The following is a 15,617-nucleotide window of genomic DNA, read 5'->3' as shown; positions in this document are numbered from 1 at the left end:
CTAGCCATTGTGTGGACATTCGATGTTAAGAAGGCAATAGCACTTTGTGTGTGTGTGAAATGTAGTGCTTCCCGTTCATCAGATTGCTACACAGGGTGACCTTGACCAAAAGGAAACTCTGACCCATGCGCTAATCGCAAATAACAGGCTCTGCCCAGACTCCTTTCATCCTGTGGCTTATTGTCCTGAAAAACACAGGCCTTTAATTTGTTATTAGCTGAAGTATTGCTGTGGCCCAGGCCCACGTGAATGAGGCAGCCATTAGACCTTCTTCACAACAGAGGCGGGAGTCTTTGAAATTCCCTACTCATTGACCTTGCAGCAGAGCATGCCCAATTAAACCGGCCATGAAATGACAGACTATTCACCAGGCCCACAGAGGCTGAAAGATTGAGATAAGAGTAAGGTACCATCATTGCTACTCATCTTCCTTCCTGAATCCTCTGTTGCTTTCTTTGTTTGTGTGCTCAGGGTTGTCATTGTAAATTTGACACATGTACAGTTGAAGTCGGAAGTTTACATACACCTTAGCCAAATACATTTAAACACAGTTTTTCACAATTTCTGACATTTAATCCTCGTAAAAATTCCCTGTCTTAGGTTCGTTAGGATCACCACTTTATTTAAAAAATGTGAAATGTCAGAATATTAGTAGAGTGACTGTTTTATTTCTTTCATCGCATTCCCAGTGGGTCAGAAGTTTACATACACTCAATTAGTATTTGGTAGCATTGCCTTTAAATTGTTTAACTTGGGTCAAATGTTTTGATTAGCCTTCCACACGCTTCCCACAATAAGTTGGGTGAATTTTGGCTCATTCCTCCTGACAGAGCTGGTGTAACTGAGTCAGGTTTGTAGGCCTCCTTGCTCGCACATGCTTTTTCAGTTCTGCCCACACATTTTCTATAGGATTGAGGTCAGGGCTTTGTGATGGCCACTCCAATACCTTGACTTTGTTTTCCTTAAGTCATTTTGCCACAACTTTGGAAGTATGCTTGGGATCATTGTCCATTTGGAAGACCCATTTGCAACCAAGCTTTAACTTCCTGACTGATGTCTTAAGATGTTGCTTCAATATATCCACATAATTTTCCTACCTCATGATGCCATCTATTTTGTGAAGTGCACCAGTCCCTCCTACAGCAAAGCACCCCCACAACAGGATGATGCCACCCCCATGCTTCACGGTTGGGATGGTGTTCTTCGGCTTGCAAGCCTCCCCCTTTTTCCTCCAAACATAACAATGATCATTATGGTCTATTTTCGTTTTATCAGACCAGAGGACATTTCTCCAAAAAGTACGATCTTTGTCCCAATGTGCAGTTGCTAACCGTAGTCTGACTTTTGTATGGCGGTTTTGGAGCAGTGGCTTCTTCCTTGCTGAGAGGCCTTTCAGGTTATATCGATTATAGGACTGTTTTTTACTGAGGATATAGATAGTTTTGTATCTGTTTCCTCCAGCATCTTCACAAAGTACTTTGCTGTTGTTCTGGGATTGATTTGCACTTTTCACACCAAAGTACGTTCATCTCTAGGAGACAGAACGCGTCTCCTTCCTGAGCGGTATGACGGCTGCGTGGTCCCATGGTGTTTATACTTGTGTACTTTTGTTTGTACAGATGAACGTGGTACCTTCAGGCGTTTGGAAATTGCTCCCAAGGATGAACCAGACTTGTGGAGGTCTAGAATTGTTTTTCTGAGGTCTTGGCTGATTTCTTTTGATTTTCCCATGATGTCAAGCAAAGAGGCATTGAGTTTGAAGGTAGGCCTTGAAATACATCCATAGGTACACCTCCAATTGAGTCAAATTAGTCAAATGAGTCAATTAGCCTATCAGAAGCTTCTAAAGCCATGACATCATTTTCTGGAATTTTCGAAGCTGTTTAAAGGCACAGTCAACTTACTGTATGTAAACTTCTGACCCACTGGAATTGTGATACTGTGAAATAATCTGTCTGTAAACAAGTGTTGGACAAATTACTTGTGTCATGCACAAAGTAGATGTCCTAACCGACTTGCCAAAACTATAGTTTGTTAACAAGAAATTTGTGGAGTGGTTGAAACACTTACGTTGGAGTCATTAAAACTAGTTTGTGAACTTCTGACTGTAACTGTATCACAAATCAATGAGTAGGTCTGTACAGAATATCTTAACATTTGATTGAGTAGGGAATATTTGTTTATTTCTTTGTTCTTTTTTGAAACTGGACACAAATAAGATTAAATATAAATCAATCTCCTGAAAAGGCTGCTAGCATTTTAGCTCTGGTTCTTGCGAGGCTGTAGAGGCTCTTAAAAATATGAACTGACAAAGAGAAGAGAGGTTCCGCAATCCTGATCACCATGTCCAAGCGCATCAGGAAGAGCCTGAGTGTAAACCCCTCTCTCTCTCTCTCTCTCTCTCTCGCCCCTTCTCTCTCTCTCTTGCCCCCTCTCACAAACCCACACAACAGCTTATTCTCCTTCATTCTCACACACGAGCCCAAACAGAATTTCCATTCACGTCTTGCCACACAGCCTTCACCACTCTGTGACCAACGGGAGCATGCATCTTGCATGCACACTCAGAGACCCTTTGAATATTGAAGGGCCAACCGTTGCATTCATTGATATTTCAATTGCAGTGGTTTGTAAGAGCGCTCTCCACTACGTGGTGCATTTTGAATATATTTAAAAAGAGAAATATCACGAGGAGGGATCAGGACATTTTGGATTGTGAGTGTTGAGTAGGAAGAAAAGATCAGATTGGGTGTTTGTTCTCCTCTCAGGATATGAAAGACTGTACACGCTATCAGTCTCCCGATGACCTGCCGATCACAACTAATATTGTACAGGTTTGTCTGTTTCTAAATCCTCCTGATCTCCCCTTCATATTAACGCTCATTAAAAGTTGTGAACAGTCGTCTGAGCCGAGAGGCAGGCTTTGAAGACAAGAGAGGGCCTATCGCTCAGATGATGATGATGATGGCTGGTTTGATACGGTGAATGGAATCACCGTGTCCATCTCCCTCCTCCTCCTCACATGGAGCAGCTCTTCTTAATTGTGTGTGTCCTCTTCTCCCGGGAGATAAATTGAGAGGAAGGAAGAGAGCAGTTTGTCTCAATCCTCTCCGCCAAGTGGAGATAACTTAACGCATTTCACGTTAACGCGAGGATGATTGCGTTCTTTAGGCACTTGTCTAATCTCATGGATGAGAGGAGTGTGTGTGTGTGTGTGTGTGTGTGTGTGTGTGTGTGTGTGTGTGTGTGTGTGTGTGTGTGTGTGTGTGTGTGTGTGTGAGTAGAAAGAGAGGGAGAGGATAATCTCTTGCTTAAACCAGAGAATTTCTAGTTATTTTCACAATGTGGGAGCAGTTAGAATGTGGTTTTAATTTGCCATGGTTGCAGGCCAAAGTGCTGCTGAGGACACTTCTGTCCCGGTCCAGTGAGGAGTGCCCTTCGGTGGAGAGTGAGTCTTCATCCTGTGGCCTTCCCTCGTTCCTCAACGACAGCGTTGCGGAGGTCCAACCAGCCAGACCTTCTCAGGAGCAGTGCGCCTCAGGGATGCAAGGTCATTATCCCTCTCTCACCATTTCTGTCTGGCCAGTTGGTAGCTAATGTGCTACTCCTTTGAAGTGATGCATCACTCTCCGGTTATGATAATGAACTGTATAACCAGCCTCAAGATTAAAACTAACAAGGGAAGTTGGGATTATGACCCTGTCCAATGATGCGAATGTTTTTAGACTAATTCTTTCAATCAGAAGTAATTTGCACATACTGCAACTTAAGTTTACACAACATTTCAAACTGAGAAAAGTCAGTAATTGCCCAGTGAGACAGAGAGATTGGGATGTGAGCGTTTGTAGAATGGTGCCATTTCTGTTAAGTATGAGCAATCGCTGCACTGAAAGGAAACTTCCCCCATATGACAAAGAATCACAACACTTTCACCATAGGCCTCTTTCTGAATCCCTGGCAGCCTCAGTCTTCATAGGGCCTTCTATTCAGACAAAGGGAAACCCAGAGTCCCAGCCTAGCCTCCCCCTGTCTCTGAGCTCTGTGTGGGCCTCCCTTTCTTACAGGACTACAAAGTGGTGAAGAGGACAGCCAAGACGAGAGCCCCGTGGAAAGTATTCCTATTAAAGGTAAAAAGGCAGTACCGAGCCCTGCATTCAGAGTTCTTGTGTGCCGTTTGTTTTCCTCCCACAGCAGCCGATAATGGGCTCTTTTTAAATGGATGGCTGTGGTAGGATGATCAAGGTGAATCTGGGGTCAAAGTCCCACCTGAAGAGCTGTGCAGTTCCTCTAATTATATTGGAGAAACAGTGCGTGTTTTCAGCCGGCCAGAGCAGAGGCGAGGCCAAATTGATAATTTGCGCCCCGCATAATGCAGCTGTTTAATTGTCAGGACACCGGGGTGTAGCCAAAGATCTGTCATTGGTTCTCATTATCTTATAAACAATGCTGTGCAGCAGCAGACTTGAAAAGACGGGATCTGAAGCGGCCTGTGTACTAGTCCACAGCCAGAATCTCAGAAATTTAAAATGATTTCTTATTACACTAGGCTATGGGATTTCCTACTGGGTGTTTCATGTATGGAACACCCCCAAGGAAGGAGGACCACAGAACTAGTCCAGTTTCAACTCTCAACTAATTAAAAGCTAAATATTGTTTTGAAAAGAAACATTTCAGTCCAGTTTCATGGCTGGAGGCACTGCTGGGCAACCAAAGGTAATGAGTTAATATAGTGTGGCTGTACATGCTCAAAGTGACATGCACTTGTTAGTCGGGGGAAAACGATTTGACAGACAACTACAATGGACAGATACTTAGATATATTTGGCATACAAATGTTCCATTGTTTCATCATTTCTGGAAGGCCAAACATACATTTGTTGTCCACAGAGTTCAAAGGATTCTTGCCTATGGATAGCACGCTTGGATGCGTAAACTCGACCCCTGGCCTGAACTTGGGTTAAAACGACCATATATAACGCTTTTATCTTTCGATTTACCGTAGTGTGTTAGTGTCATCAACTTGAGACAATTGGCCATTTATGACATACAGCTAGCTGCTCTATAGATTGTAAAGCCTGTGTAGTTCTCAAATATCAGACCTAATCCACTGTATATGGAAGTAGTTAGTGTTTTATTGAAAGAAAATCTCTCTCTTCCGGGTTGGGGTGCCTGCCAACCTGATGCAAAGATAAGGTGGAGGGTGGTTATGGTGTCGTGGAAACTGTTACTCCTCTTGGCGTGTGTATGCACACTGCTTAAATACACAGCTTAGTCGGCCCTGCGCTGTGTTTTGACCCACTGTTCATCAGAAGGCCCAAAGAGCCAGCCATCGGCGCGTGTTGTCTCATCAAACACACAGCATCTGAAAGTTGGAAACCTGGGCCTTGAGTCAATATTTAACTCCGACATTTTGTGTTTTTGGAACAGAGACAAAAGCATATCAGCTGCTTAAACAGTCTGCCACGCAGGCGAGGCAGCAGAGCTCTGGAGACGAGGAGGATCTGTCAGGTAAGGGGAAACAGCGCCTGCACCACCCCATCCCTCCAGTGAGCCACCGTGGCCTAATCATCAGTCAACACTGACCATATGTCTCACTGTTCTATAAAGAATTGGCACAAGTGTTGTATAAAGAATACCACCATGTGTACAGGTTTTATTTTGTCAGTCTTCTGTGCTTTTCCTCTCCGTCTATTTACCTACATGTCAATACACAACATAGATTATCGTGTAATTAGATGCACGTCAAAATGTTTGATCTGTCTTGTTTGCTCTTTAAGGAATAAATGATGGCCATGAAGAGAATACTGTGAGGGTTGAGCACTCCTCTCATCAAGACCCTTACCCTTGGTAAGGACATTGTTCTTCTTCACTCCCTTTATGGAAATAGGCCACCAGACACCAAAGTGAATGATGTACATCTGCATGTAGCGCTCATAATTCCCTGTTAATTTCCATTAGATCAAGGGGGCGCCACCCATTAACTTGTACATTATAACAAAAGGCCAGACTGTTATCAAGCCTAAAGCCTGCTCTCACTATTTATTGGGTTTTTCTTTTAGGAGGCTAGCTATAAAACCAGACCGTTGCCAACTAAACTAGTTTTGAAAATCCAATCCGACCCCAAATGGTTTGTACTATGTGTACAAACTGTGTTTCAACAAATAGAAAATCAGAAACAACTGTTTTGAAAAGAAGACTTACAAGGAGGAGTTTTAAGATGACACATCCCTTCATTTAGAGAGCTTCCCCACGTCCTGAATTGCATTTAGGCTGCTCAAATCAAAGTGTTGAGTGGTAGGAAAAGAACGTCTGAATAGCTGCATGTTTTTCACACATTTGAATATCAACACGACTTCATCAAAATCTGCAATTGTAGGTCCTCAGAGCGGCTCTTCACCGGGAGCCCATTTGGGAAGGTAATGGCTGGGTAAACGTTATGAGGAATAATCTTCTCTGATTTCATGTGATTACTGGGCACCACGCTGACACAAGGGCCCAAAGTGTGCGTCTCCCTGGCCAGGCCAGCGGGTCTCTCAGTCTACCTATTAGCAGAGGGAAGGGCATAATGGCCCAGTTCTATTGAGGCGCTACTGTCTGCCAGTGCCAGCCCAATGACTATACCTCTTTAATAAACATGAGCCAATTTCAGACTCCAGACCCTCTGATCGCTCTGTCTCCACTGTCATTAAGGAGCATGGGAAGGCGATAAAACGCATGTAAATGTTGAGGAAATGGAGAGAATCACACCACTCTGATTGGCCACTGTGGCCGTATTGGTCCTGTGCATAAATTATTGAAATGAGACTAATGACTAGTTTTGCATGCTTGACACCTAATCTGGTCAGGGGAGGAGTGATCTGTTGTAGAGCGACAGCTAAGAGCGGTCACCATCGCACCTCTTTCCTGCTCCTCTGTGATTCCCCACCCCCGGATGCTTCCGTTTTAAGCATTCCACTTACCACAGTCACTTCTTGCGCTTTATTGCTTCTACAAGTGGTCTGGAAACCTTGCACTTGAACAGAAGCATAACACTGCAGCATGCTCTGCCATGTCTTTCTCTATCTCAATGTCTCTCCCCATCTCTTCCCCTTTCTCTATTCCTCCCTCTCACCCTGTCCTTATGTATTTTCCTCTCTTCCCCTCTACTTCATCCTTTTTTTAAATGATTTGCTTCATTTTGTCAGTGAGCTGATGAGTGACATCAAACGACTCTGTGGCTGGACTCAAAAAATGGCTTCCTCTCTGTTGTCTTAGACAATAATTATGATTTTCCAGTTAAGCCTAGACTACAGCTGAGGGATTGTAGTTTAAAGCAGAGGCTTTGGTGCAAAAAAATGCATTTATAGGCCTTTGTGTGGCTCCTCATTATGTGTGGGCCCAATTCATTAAGTAATTGGTTTGCAGTTGTTTACATGAGTATTACAGTCCTCTATTCAGGAGCCTTTGAGAGATGCATTGTGAAAATGTTGCATGTTATGAATGCAGAATGAGAGGTGGGGGGGGGGCAGTCCTATTGGCCAAACACTACACTCAGCTGAAAAGCAAGAGAAAAGCGGAAAAGCGCTGGGTGCCTCTTTGCATAGCAATGACTCTGCCTTTTAATAAGCTTTACAGATGACATACACGCAGTCGATACAAGATGCAAAGAAATACTCTTAACACATTTATATGTGCTCATTTCACTATTATGGCATTGGAGAGAATCAAGGTCTTTCATATTCAGTATTTTTCTCTCTCCTCCACACAGTGTTTTTCAGAGAGTATAGAATGTGCTGTTTATTGTATTATAAGTCACGGCCAAGCAGACTGAGCTTCAACAACAGTTTATTAAGGATTCATCCATTAGAAATCTTTTGCTGCCATTGTGAGTGGTAAAGCAAAATCACTTTGTGGTTGAGTGGGGATGAAAGGAATAATGTAGGGAGTGAGACTTAATAAGCAGCTGCACTCCATGTAAAGACAACTTGTTCCGCTTTGTCTGGGGGTGCATGCCACTGCTTCCTGTTGTGCAAGATTCATTGTGCTGTTTTTCTTTGTTTTACTGTAGGCATTTCAGATGTTCCATTTCCTTTCTTGTTTTTATATTTTCTTCGCTTTTTTCCCCTTTTTTTGTTGTTGTTCTGGCCTTGATCTAAGAAAAGATTCTCACACTGAAAAAGAAAACATAGGTGATCTCTCCCTCTTCAGTAATCAGTGAGTGATGTGTTTGTAATGCCTTCTTCCTGCTTGACAAAAACCTTGACAATTAGTGTGGAGCGTTCCCTTGGACAACAGGATGTGCTCAGGCATTCACCCCCCCCCCCCCCCCCCCCAATCACTCAGACAGACAGTGTCATAATCAGAAGTTAGCCCTCTGGAGGAGAGGCAGGAGGAAGCGATGTGTGTGGCATCTCTCACAGAACACTGGGAGGGAGGGAGAGGAAGGGAGAGCGAGAGGGAGGAAAAGGTGGTGCAGAAGGTGCCAGGTAGAGAGACCAACGAACATGCAGACAAACTGCACAGAGCCTGATTTTAGAACACAGCTGACAGAAATGTGTTCAGAGACTTTCGACAGAGAAATAATATAATAATATTTTTTCCCGTTGTGAATTCATGGCAAAGGCAGACACATGCCCAGTCTAAAAACAAATGCTTGCTCCTACCCCTAGACACTTGATTGTCCTTCATTTGTAGATCTGAAAGCATTGTAATTGTGTAAGCAATATGGGTGTAACTCCATATAGCCCACTGTGAGTTGATTTGGGACTGGGCAAGAGAAACAGACAGCATTGAGGTGATACTGTCAGAGGAGGTCCTCTCCTCCCCCCACAGTCAATCACACCATATCTAACAGTATTCATATAGTGTATACATCTGTCTAATAGGTTAAAGCAGACGTTTTTACGGGTAGCAATTAAGTACCATACTGTGATTGTCTTCAATTAAAATGGTTAAAAAAATAACTAAAATTAACTTATTAGCAAATAGCAGTTTCTCAAGCAAGAATTATACTAGGGCTGTCTGGGAGTGGTTTGAGTGGGGAGTGGAAAACTGAAAATGTTTTGTTATTGGCAGAGCGGTTTAGCACTCTCATATTTGTTTATCGACTAATTTACCGCATGGGGATGTCACCATGCAAGGCCAAAACTCCCTCCCACAAAAACAGGCTGAATTTCAGGTGGTCTTTTCAAACAGCCCCCCCGACCCCACCCTTTTGTCCTCAGAATTGTTCGTAGAGCTCCGAGACAGGATTGTGTCGCGGCACAGATCTGGGGAAGAGTACCAAAACATTTCTGAAAGATTGAAGGTCCCCAAGAACACAGTGGCCTCCATCATTCTTAAATGGAAGATGTTTGGAACCACCAAGACTCTTCCTAGAGCTGGCAGCCCGGCCAAACTGAGCAATCGGGGGAGAAGGGCCTTGGTCAGGGAGGTGACCAAATACCCACTGGTTGCTCTGACAAAGCTCCAGAGTTCCTCTGTGGAGATGAGCGAACCTTCCAAAAGGACAACCATCTCTGCAGCACTCCACCAATCAGGCCTTTATGATAGAGTGGCCAGATGGAAGCCACTTCTCAGTAAAAGGCACATGACAGCCCACTTGGAGTTTGCCTAAAGGCACCTAAAGATTCTCAGACCATGAGAAGCAAGATTCGCTGGTCTGATGAAACCAAGATTGAACTCTTTGGCCTGAATGCGAAGCGTCATATCTAGAGGAAACGTGGCACCATCCCTACGGTGAATCATGGTGATGGCAGCATCATGGTGTGGAGATATTTGTCACTGGCAGGAACTGGGAGACTAGTCAGGATAGAGGGAAAGATGAACCCGAGCAAAGTACAGAGAGATCCTTGATGAAAACCTGCTCCACAGCGCTCAGGACCTCGTGCGTAGGTTCACCTTCCAACAGGACAACGACCCTAAGCACACAGCCAAGACAACGCAGGCGTGGCTTCGGGTCAAGTCTCTGAATGTCCTTGAGTGGCCCAGCCAGAGCCCGGACTTGAACCTGATCTCTGGAGAGACTTGAAAATAGCTGAGTAGTGACGCTCCCCATCCAACCTGATAGAGCTTGAGAGGATCTGCAGAGAAGAATGGGAGAAATTTCACAATACAGGTGTGCCAAGCTTGTAGTGTCATACTCAAGAAGACTCGAGGCTTCAATCGCTCCCAAAGGTGCTTCAACAAAGTACTGCGTAAAGGGTCTGAATATTTATATAAATGTGATATTTCAGTTTTTTAAATAAATTTGCAAACATTTCTAAAAACCTGTTTTTGCTTTGTCATTATGGGGTATTGTGTGTAGATTGATGAGAGGGGGGGGGGGGGACTAACCGATTTTTAGAATAAGGCTGTAACGTAACAAAATGTGGAAAATTTTAAGGGGTCTGAATACTTTCTGATTGCACTCTGAATGGCGCACATGCACAATCCATGTCTTAATTGTTTCAAGGCTTAAAAATCCTTCTTTAACCTGTCTGCTCCCCTTCATCTACGCTGATTTGAAGTGGATTTAACAGCTGACATCAATAAGGGATCATAGACTAACAAGGTGAATCCCGGTCTAAGCTATGTCATGGAAAGAGCATAATATTTTGTATACTCAATGTATATACAACACAGGAAAATCTACTTTTTGACTGCACTGGGCTTTTAATCACACAATGTAAAGTGTTTTCATTTCTATTCATGACAAAAGTAAGTAGAAAATGGAATAAGAAAATGTGTCACATTCCAATAAGTAAGTTGTCTAACTTAGGTAGTTAAAACAATTTGTACACTGAACAAACATATAATGCTACATGTAAAGTATTTGTTTCATGCGCTGAAATAAAATATCCAGGAATGTTCCATATGCACAAAAAATGTATTTCTCTCAAATGTTTTGCACAAATTTGTTTACATCCCTGTTATTGTGCATTTCTCATTTGCCAAGATATTCCATCCACCTGACAGGTGTCGCATATCAAGAAGCTGATTAATCATTACACAGGTGCAACATGTGCTGGGGACAATAAAAGGCCAATCAGTTTTGTCACACAACACAATGCCACAGATGTCTCAAGTTTTGAAAGCGTGTGCAATTGGGGTGCTGACTGCAGGAATGTCCACCAGAGCTGTTGCCAGAGAATTGGATGTTCATTTCTCTACCATAAGCGTTGTTTTAGAGAATTTTGCTTAATGTCCAACTGGCCTCACAACCGCAGACCACGTGTAACCATGCTAGCCCAGGACCTCCACATTGAATTTCTTCAGCCGTGGGATCATCTGAGGGGAGTGCTGCCTGTAATAAAGCCATTTAGTGTGGAAAAACTCATTTTGATTGCCTGGGCTTGGCTCCACAGTGGGTGGGCCTATGCTCACCCATGGCTGTGCCCTTGCCCAGTCATGTGAAATCCATAGATTAGGGCCAAATGGCGCCGGAGAAGAAGGCTGACATTTTTACTTGTTTTTTTTGTTTGTTTGCGTTGTTTGTAACTTTTTTATTTCCTAACATTTTGTACATAATGTTGCTGCTACCGTCTCTTATGACCGAAAATAACTTCTGGACATCAGGACTGTGATTAACTCACCACGAACTGGCAGAATCCTTTTGTTACTTTAACTAGTCCGACGAGCCCGAGGTGAATGACGTACTGCTTTCCCGGGAACAGGCCCAGATCCCCGTAATTTGTGTGAAGAGAAGGTGGAGAAAAAAGGTCCGGCGGGAATTCGAAGGCAATCGAATAAACCCCCAACGTGCAATCTTTGGAAAATAAAATCGATGACCTACGTGGAAGATTGACCTACCAACGGGACATTCAAAACTGTAATATCTTATGCTTCACGGAGTCGTGGCTGACCGACAACATTATCAACATACAGCTGGCTGGATATACGCTATATCGGCAGGATAGAACGGCGGCGTCTGATAAGATAAGGGGTGGCGCACTATGTATTTTTGTAAATAACAGCTGGTGCACTATATCTAAGGAAGTCTCAAGGTTTTTCTCCTAGTGGCTGTGGACTTTAATGCAGGGAAACTTCGGTCTTACCACATTTCTATCAGCATGTTAAATGTGCAACCAGAGGGAAAAGAACTCTGGACCATCTTTACTCCACACACAGAGACGCATACAAAGCTCTCCCTCGCCCTCCATTTGGCAAATCTGACCATAATTCTATTCTCTTGATTCCTGCTTACAAGCAAAAATTAAGTGACTAGATCAATAAAAGGTGGTCAGATGAAGCAGATGCTAAGCTACAGGACTGTTTTGCTAGCACAGACTGGAATATGTTCCTGGATTCCTCCGATGGCATTGAGGAGTACACCACATCAGTCATTGGTTTCATCAATAAGTGCATCGATGACTTCATCCAAACAGTGAACGTGCGTACATTCCCCAACCAGAACTCATGAATTACAAGCAACATCCGCACTGAGCTAAAGGCTAGAGCTGCCGCTTTCAAGGAGCGGGACTCTAACCCGGAAGCTTATAAGAAATCTTTCTATGCCCTTCGACAAACCATCAAACAGGCAAAATGTCAATACAGGACTAAGATTGAATCGTACTACACCGGTTTTGACGCACGTCAGGTGTGGCAGGGCCTACAAACCATTAAAAACTACAAAGGGAAGCACAGCCGAGAGCTGCTCAATGACACGAGTCTACCAGACGAGCTAAACTACTTCTATGCTTGCTTCGAGGCAAATAACACTAAAACATGCATGCAAGCACCAGCTGTTCCGGAAGACTGTGTGATCATGCTCTCCACTGACGATGTGAGTAAGACCTTTTTAAACAGGTCAACATTCACAAGGCCGCAGGGCCAGACGGATTATCATAACGTGTACTGGAGCATGCGCTGACCAACCAACATTTTCAACCTCTCCCTGTCCGGGTCTAATACCAACATGTTTTAAGCAGACCACCATAGTCCCTGTGCCCAAGGACAGTAAGGTAACCTGCCTAAACGACTACCGACCCGTAGCACTCACGTCTGTAGCGATGAAGTGCTTTGAAAGGCTGGTCATGGCTTACATCAACACCAGCATCCCAGAAACCCTAGACCCACTCCAATTTGCATACCGCCCCAACAGATCCACAGATGATGCGATCTCCATTGCACTTCACACTGCCCTTTCCCACATGGACAAAAGGAACACCTATGTGAGAATGCTATACATTGACTACAGCTCAGCGTTCAATACCATAGTGCCCTCAAAGCTCATCAATAAGCTAAGGACCCTGGGACTAAACACCTACCTCTGCAACTGGATCCTGGACTTCCTGACGGGCCACCCCCGGGTGGTAAGGGTAGGTAACAACACATCCGCCACGCTGATCCTCAACACAGGGGCCCCTCAGGGGTGTGTGCTCAGTCCCCTCCTGTACTCCCTGTTCACTTATGAATGCACGGCCAGGCACGACTCCAACACCATGAAGTTTGCCGATGACACAACAGTGGTAGGCCTGATCACCGACAACGACGAGACAGCCTATAGGGAGGAGGTCAGAGACCTGACCGTGTGGTGCCAGGACAACAACCTCTCCCTCAACGTGATCAAGACAAAGGAGATGATTGTGGACCACAGGAAAAAGAGGACCGAGCACGCCCACATTCTCATCGACAGGGCTGTAGTGGAGCAGGTTGAGAGCTTCAAGTTCCTTGGTGTCCACATCACCAACAAACTACCACGGTCCATGCACACCAAGACAGTCGTGAAGAGGCCACGACAAAACCTATTCCCCCTCAGGAGACTGAAAAGATTTGGCATGGGTCCTCAGATCTTCAAAAGGTTCTACACCTGCACCACCGAGAGCATCCTGACTGGTTGCATCACTGCCTGGTATGGCAACTGCTCGGCCTCCGGCCGCAAGGCACTACAGAGGGTATTGCGTACGGCCCAGTACATCAAGGGGCAAAGCTTCCTGTCATCCAGGACCTATATACAGGCGGTGCCAGAGGAAGGCCCTAAAAATTGTCTAAGACTCCAACCAACCAAGTCATAGACTGTTCTCTCTGCTACTGCACGACAAGTGGTACCGGAGCGCCAAGTCTAGGTCCAAGAGGCTTCTAAACAGCTTCTACCCCAAGCCATGAAACTCCCGAACATCTAATCAAATGGCTACCCAGACTATTTGCACGCCCCCCCCCCCCCCCCCCCTTACACTGCTGCTACTCTCTGTTGTTATCATCTATGCATAGTCACTTTAATAACTCTACCTTCATGTACATATTACCTCGACTAACTGGTACCCACGCACATTGACTCTGTACTGGTACCCCCCTGTATATAGTCTCGCTATTGTTGTTTTACTGCTGCTCAGTAATTACATGTTACTTTTATCTCTTATTAGTTTTTTATTTCTTTTTTAACTGCATTGTTGGTTAGGGGCTCGTAAGTAAGGTGTTGTATTTAGCGCATGTGACTAATACAATTTGAAATTCATTTCATTCAAATTGACTTTTTTTTTTTTTTTTTTTTGTATAATCTTTGACATTTTTGCACGTTGTATTTTATATTTTTGTTCAGTATATCATTTATTGTAAACTTGTGACTAATTTCACTGGTCTAGAATTTAATTGAATAAAAATATTCAATTTTATTCCTGTCAGTCATTATGTTCTGTTCTGTCAAGCAGCTGTGATTCCAATGAAGGAGCCACCTACTATCAATGAATGTACCCGAGTGTGAATCTGTGGCACTATTTCCAGCGCTGCAGTTTTCCTTTATGGCCAGCAGAGAGCACTCACACATTAGAGAGCATAGAGTGGAATCGGTGAATCCCCTGAGTGCTCCATCCTACTATAATCCTCTGCTTTTTTTCAACATCTAAACAATTTAACTGTGGGTCATAGCTGGGAAGGGAGTAGGAGTTGATGGGAGTGATGGGGTGATGGGTCTCCCTCTTTTTTCCCTTTACCTTTAGACAAACGCTGTGCTAGAGTGCCTGTGCTATTAGCATTTCTGTGTGGGTGTTAGGAGCTTAAAAAAGACAGGGTAAATAGAGGCAGCATTCTCTACCAGGCTGTGCTGACAGTATATGAAATGCCAGGTAAGCATTATTTTTCCAGACAGAATCCACCACCCTCTATAGCTTTTCCATTATGGAAGCCATCATTAAATTACCTTCATTCCAATGAACTCATTACAAAAACATTCACAATCATTATATAGTGCAGTTTGAAAGGATAGCATATGAGAAGCGAAGGAGGTAGTCATAGGCCTAGGTCTCCTTTACTTAGACGCTAGCAATAAGTATGTCTAATTGGGGGGAAATAAAGTCTGCTTTTTGAAATGCAGTAGGATAATATGAATTTGTAATTGTGGAATTGTTTTGTAAGGGCTATGACATGATTGGTTATGTTGATATTTCCTTTGTATCATTTGTACAAAATGTATCATAACATTTCTTAATTCTGCAAGGCCTATAACCTAATGATAGACAATAATCAAATGTTAGGGAAAAAAGCATGAAGTTGTGAATGAAAGGTGCCAGTCCTCCTGCTCACAAACCTTATTGTAATGTAGATATAACATAAGGTAAACAGTAATATGTAACAATCACAAAAACCAGGAAGGAGACTACAAAAAGGAGGCATTTCAATGGTAGCTATAATTTGCAGCATTTTTCAAATTACGTTCACCTCTG

At 43.7% G+C, this 15,617-nt stretch overlaps 1 protein-coding gene across 2 annotated transcripts in view; it reads left to right on the top strand.

Annotated features, from left to right (window-relative positions):
• LOC129812712 (centrosomal protein kizuna-like) overlaps positions 1-15,617 on the top strand; it is a 35,486-nt gene that overhangs the window by 13,481 nt on the left and 6,388 nt on the right. For both annotated transcript variants that reach the window (XM_055864528.1, XM_055864529.1), the window contains exons 9-12: positions 3,388-3,550; positions 4,065-4,127; positions 5,428-5,508; positions 5,778-5,847. In XM_055864528.1, coding sequence (XP_055720503.1) covers positions 3,388-3,550; positions 4,065-4,127; positions 5,428-5,508; positions 5,778-5,847 — 377 coding nt within the window. The remainder of the gene's footprint in view (positions 1-3,387; positions 3,551-4,064; positions 4,128-5,427; positions 5,509-5,777; positions 5,848-15,617) is intronic.

Source organism: Salvelinus fontinalis, chromosome 16, assembly GCF_029448725.1.
Source record: "Salvelinus fontinalis isolate EN_2023a chromosome 16, ASM2944872v1, whole genome shotgun sequence".
NCBI lineage: Eukaryota > Metazoa > Chordata > Actinopteri > Salmoniformes > Salmonidae > Salvelinus > Salvelinus fontinalis.
The sequence above is the reverse complement of the archived record's forward strand: the minus strand, read 5'-3'. Positions and strand labels throughout refer to the sequence as shown.